This window comes from Bison bison, unplaced genomic scaffold, assembly GCF_000754665.1.
Source record: "Bison bison bison isolate TAMUID 2011002044 unplaced genomic scaffold, Bison_UMD1.0 scf7180017864503, whole genome shotgun sequence".
NCBI lineage: Eukaryota > Metazoa > Chordata > Mammalia > Artiodactyla > Bovidae > Bison > Bison bison.
In genome coordinates this window covers 1,059,186-1,062,289 of record NW_011495061.1, presented here as the reverse complement: position 1 = coordinate 1,062,289, position 3,104 = coordinate 1,059,186, and the positions used below count along the sequence as shown (strand labels likewise).

The following is a 3,104-nucleotide window of genomic DNA, read 5'->3' as shown; positions in this document are numbered from 1 at the left end:
CGGCGCCCCGGCCACACCCCCACTCGGCACCGCGATCGCGAGGGCGCGGACCACCTCATCTACGTCCAGGGCACTCAGACCGTCCACGCCGGCCGGGCGCTTCTGCAGGTCCTTCAGCAGCATCTGAACACGAGCTTCTAAACAGACACGCAAAAGGGAGACACACAGAGGCAAGGGCAGCGTTAGGACAAGGAGGCGAGGCCGGCGGAGGAGCAGGCGGGTGGACGATGCACACAGCCATGGAGTGGGAGCAGGGACCCCCAAGCGGAAGTTCTGTGGGGGCGGAGCAGGGCGTCTGAAGCCTAGAGCTCCCTGGACAGGCCGCCAGCAGACTGATGGGGAACAAGGGCCAGTGAGTCTGTGGCAGACCGCAGGAAGGACCGGGATCAGCAGGACAGAGAGAACCCTGGCGCCTGGGCACGGCAGTGGGTAGCAGAGGTGAGACAGGACCTGAGAGGGAGGGGCAGAGGAAGGGAAACCCCACAAACCCCCAGGACCAGCGACCAGCACCAACCCCACACACCCTCAGGACCAGCACCAACCCCACACACCCCCAGGACCAACGACCAGCATCAAGTCCGAGGCTCAAGGCCCTCGGTCAGCTCCAGGAAGAGGAACAAAGAGCAGCACACGGCCAGGCTCCCCCCAGAAAACCAGGTGGACGAGACGTTACACCGCCCAGGGGCCAGGACATGTCCCTGCCCTGGAAGCAGGACACACGTGACCGGACACACACTTACACACGCGTAACTGTGACACATGTGACATGATGCACACTTACACACGTGTTAACTGACACACATGACATGATGCACACTTACACACGCATAACTGTGACACATGTGATGGGACACACACGTGCGTAACTGTGACACATGTGACGGGATGCACAATCACGCATAACTGTGACATGTGGCAGGGAACGCACACTTACACGCACGTAACTGTGACACATGTGACGGGATGCACAATCATGCGTAACTGTGACATGTGATAGGGAACGCACGCTTACACACGCATAAGTGTGACACATGTGACATGATGCACACTTACACACGTGTTAACTGACACATGTGACCAGATGCACACTTACACACGCGTAACTGTGACACACGTGATGGGACGCACACTTACACATGTGTAACTGTGACACGTGACATGATGCACACTTACACACGCATAACTGTGACACACGTGATGGGACACGCACGCGCGTAACTGTGACACATGTGATGGGATGCACAATCACGCGTAACTGTGACACGTGACATGATGCAGAATTACACGTAACTGTGACACGTGACAGGGAACGCACACTTACACACGTGTTAACTGACACACGTGACGTGATGCACACTTACACACTGGGCCATTTATACATGAGGGACGCATTTGAACCACTGAAAGGGAAGATGTCTAAATTCAGAAGTCTAGTTACCCAGCAAAAATATTCTTCAAACGCCAGAGTGGAAGAAAGACATTCATTTTCACATTATTGAAAAAGAGACTTAGGCCCCACCCCCCTGGGCCGCCGGCCCTTCTGACCGCCCCAGCCCAGGTCCCAGCAGCTGGGGCCGCCCTGTGCCCCAGAGCCCCGGGCTCACTCTCACCTGCCGGACCTGCGCCCCCGAACCCTGCCCGCCTCACCCACTTCCTGCAAAACCACTGCTAGGCCCCGCCGCGGCTCCCTGCCTCCACCCCGCCAGCACCTTCCATCAGAACCCTCTCCCGACCTGCTGGTCTCACCAGGCCGGGACAGTAATAAAGCCTGTGCTTCGAGACAGCTCCCCCTGGAAGGAAGTGAGCTGGACGCCTTCCCGGTGCTGCTGCCCCAGGGGCCACGCCCCAGACCCTGGGGAGGCCCTGCCCCCACAGCCCTACCTGCAGCCCCACAGATGCTCCCGAATGTTCAGGGACCAAACGCTTGCTCAGAAATAACCTCCAGGGGTGAACGGGGAGAACACGTCCCATTTCCCACAAACACTGTGAAACACAGAGAAGTGCGCCTGGCACAGAGCGGCATGGGGGCTCCAGGTGAGCACCACCCCGCCCAACGCGCACGGCAGGGTCAGGAGTCCCGCTCTTCTGGACTGACAAGGGCCCCTGCTGTTTTACAGACAAGAGAAAAACTAAGGCACAGTGAAAAGCGAGAGGAACAACGCTCAGCGGTTTCTTAAGCCTCCTACCTCACAAACACGTCACCTTTCAGTCTGGTCACGGCCAGGGTGAAGAGGGGAGGAGACACACGGCCTGGGGTCAGAGGACAGGACAGGCCCTTCAGGCGCCATCCCCCCAGGGGCCAGAGCGTGCCGGACCCACCACGGCATCCTGGACGCTGACCCCGGCGGGAAACGGATCAGTCCACAAACGAGAGGTCTTGACAAGTGTTGGATCCAACGTGCGTTTCTGCTGGATGCACACTTAACCCGGAAAGGCGGCCCAGGATGATGCTGTGCTGCTGAGGCCCCGGGCTCACCGGGGATCTACTCCGGGTTGGCACAGGGTGGCGCCCATCCCAGTGAGGGCACAAAAGGCGGAGCCCCGCCCCAACTGTGCCCCGCGAGGACGTCTCATGACCCAGTGACGCCCCCAAGCCGTGCTGATGGCCGGCCTCCCTTCTCAGATCTTCCTCTCCAGCCCCTCCCACCCGCAGCAGTCCCCAGCCAGTTTGGCACCTAGGGCCAGTTTCCTGCAGGTTTTCCATGGATGGGGCGGGGGCATGGCTCAAGCGGTGATGTGAGTGACAGGGAGCTAGGGGAGCTGCAGATGGAGCTGGGCCCGCTGCCCGCCACTCCCCTCCTGCTGTGGGCCTGGCTCCTGACAGACTGTGGGCCAGCACCCGTCCACGGCCCCACCTCCAGACCTGGAGCACGGCCGGGTGGGGTGACCATGTCAGAACCGTAATGAGAACGGAGCACAAGAGGGTCAGGGCAACAGCTCAGACCCTGGGCTGCAGCAAACTGGCCACGGACAAAGCTGAGAAGTTGAGGCATCGCAGTCTCGCGGGCACGTCCGGCTGGCGGGTGGCAGTGTCCACGTCCCCTGCCTCCCTGGTGCCCGCCCCCTGGAGGCGGCCGGGGTCTCAGCTCCCCGTGCAGCAGACT

The 3,104-nt window shown here is 60.6% G+C and overlaps 1 protein-coding gene across 1 annotated transcript in view; it reads right to left on the bottom strand.

Annotated features, from left to right (window-relative positions):
* The window catches only part of PTPRN2 (protein tyrosine phosphatase, receptor type, N polypeptide 2), a 373,453-nt gene that overhangs the window by 369,078 nt on the left and 1,271 nt on the right, over positions 1 to 3,104 (bottom strand). The window contains 2 exon segments of the mRNA XM_010829352.1: positions 24 to 137; positions 2,203 to 2,250. Coding sequence (XP_010827654.1) covers positions 24 to 137; positions 2,203 to 2,250 — 162 coding nt within the window.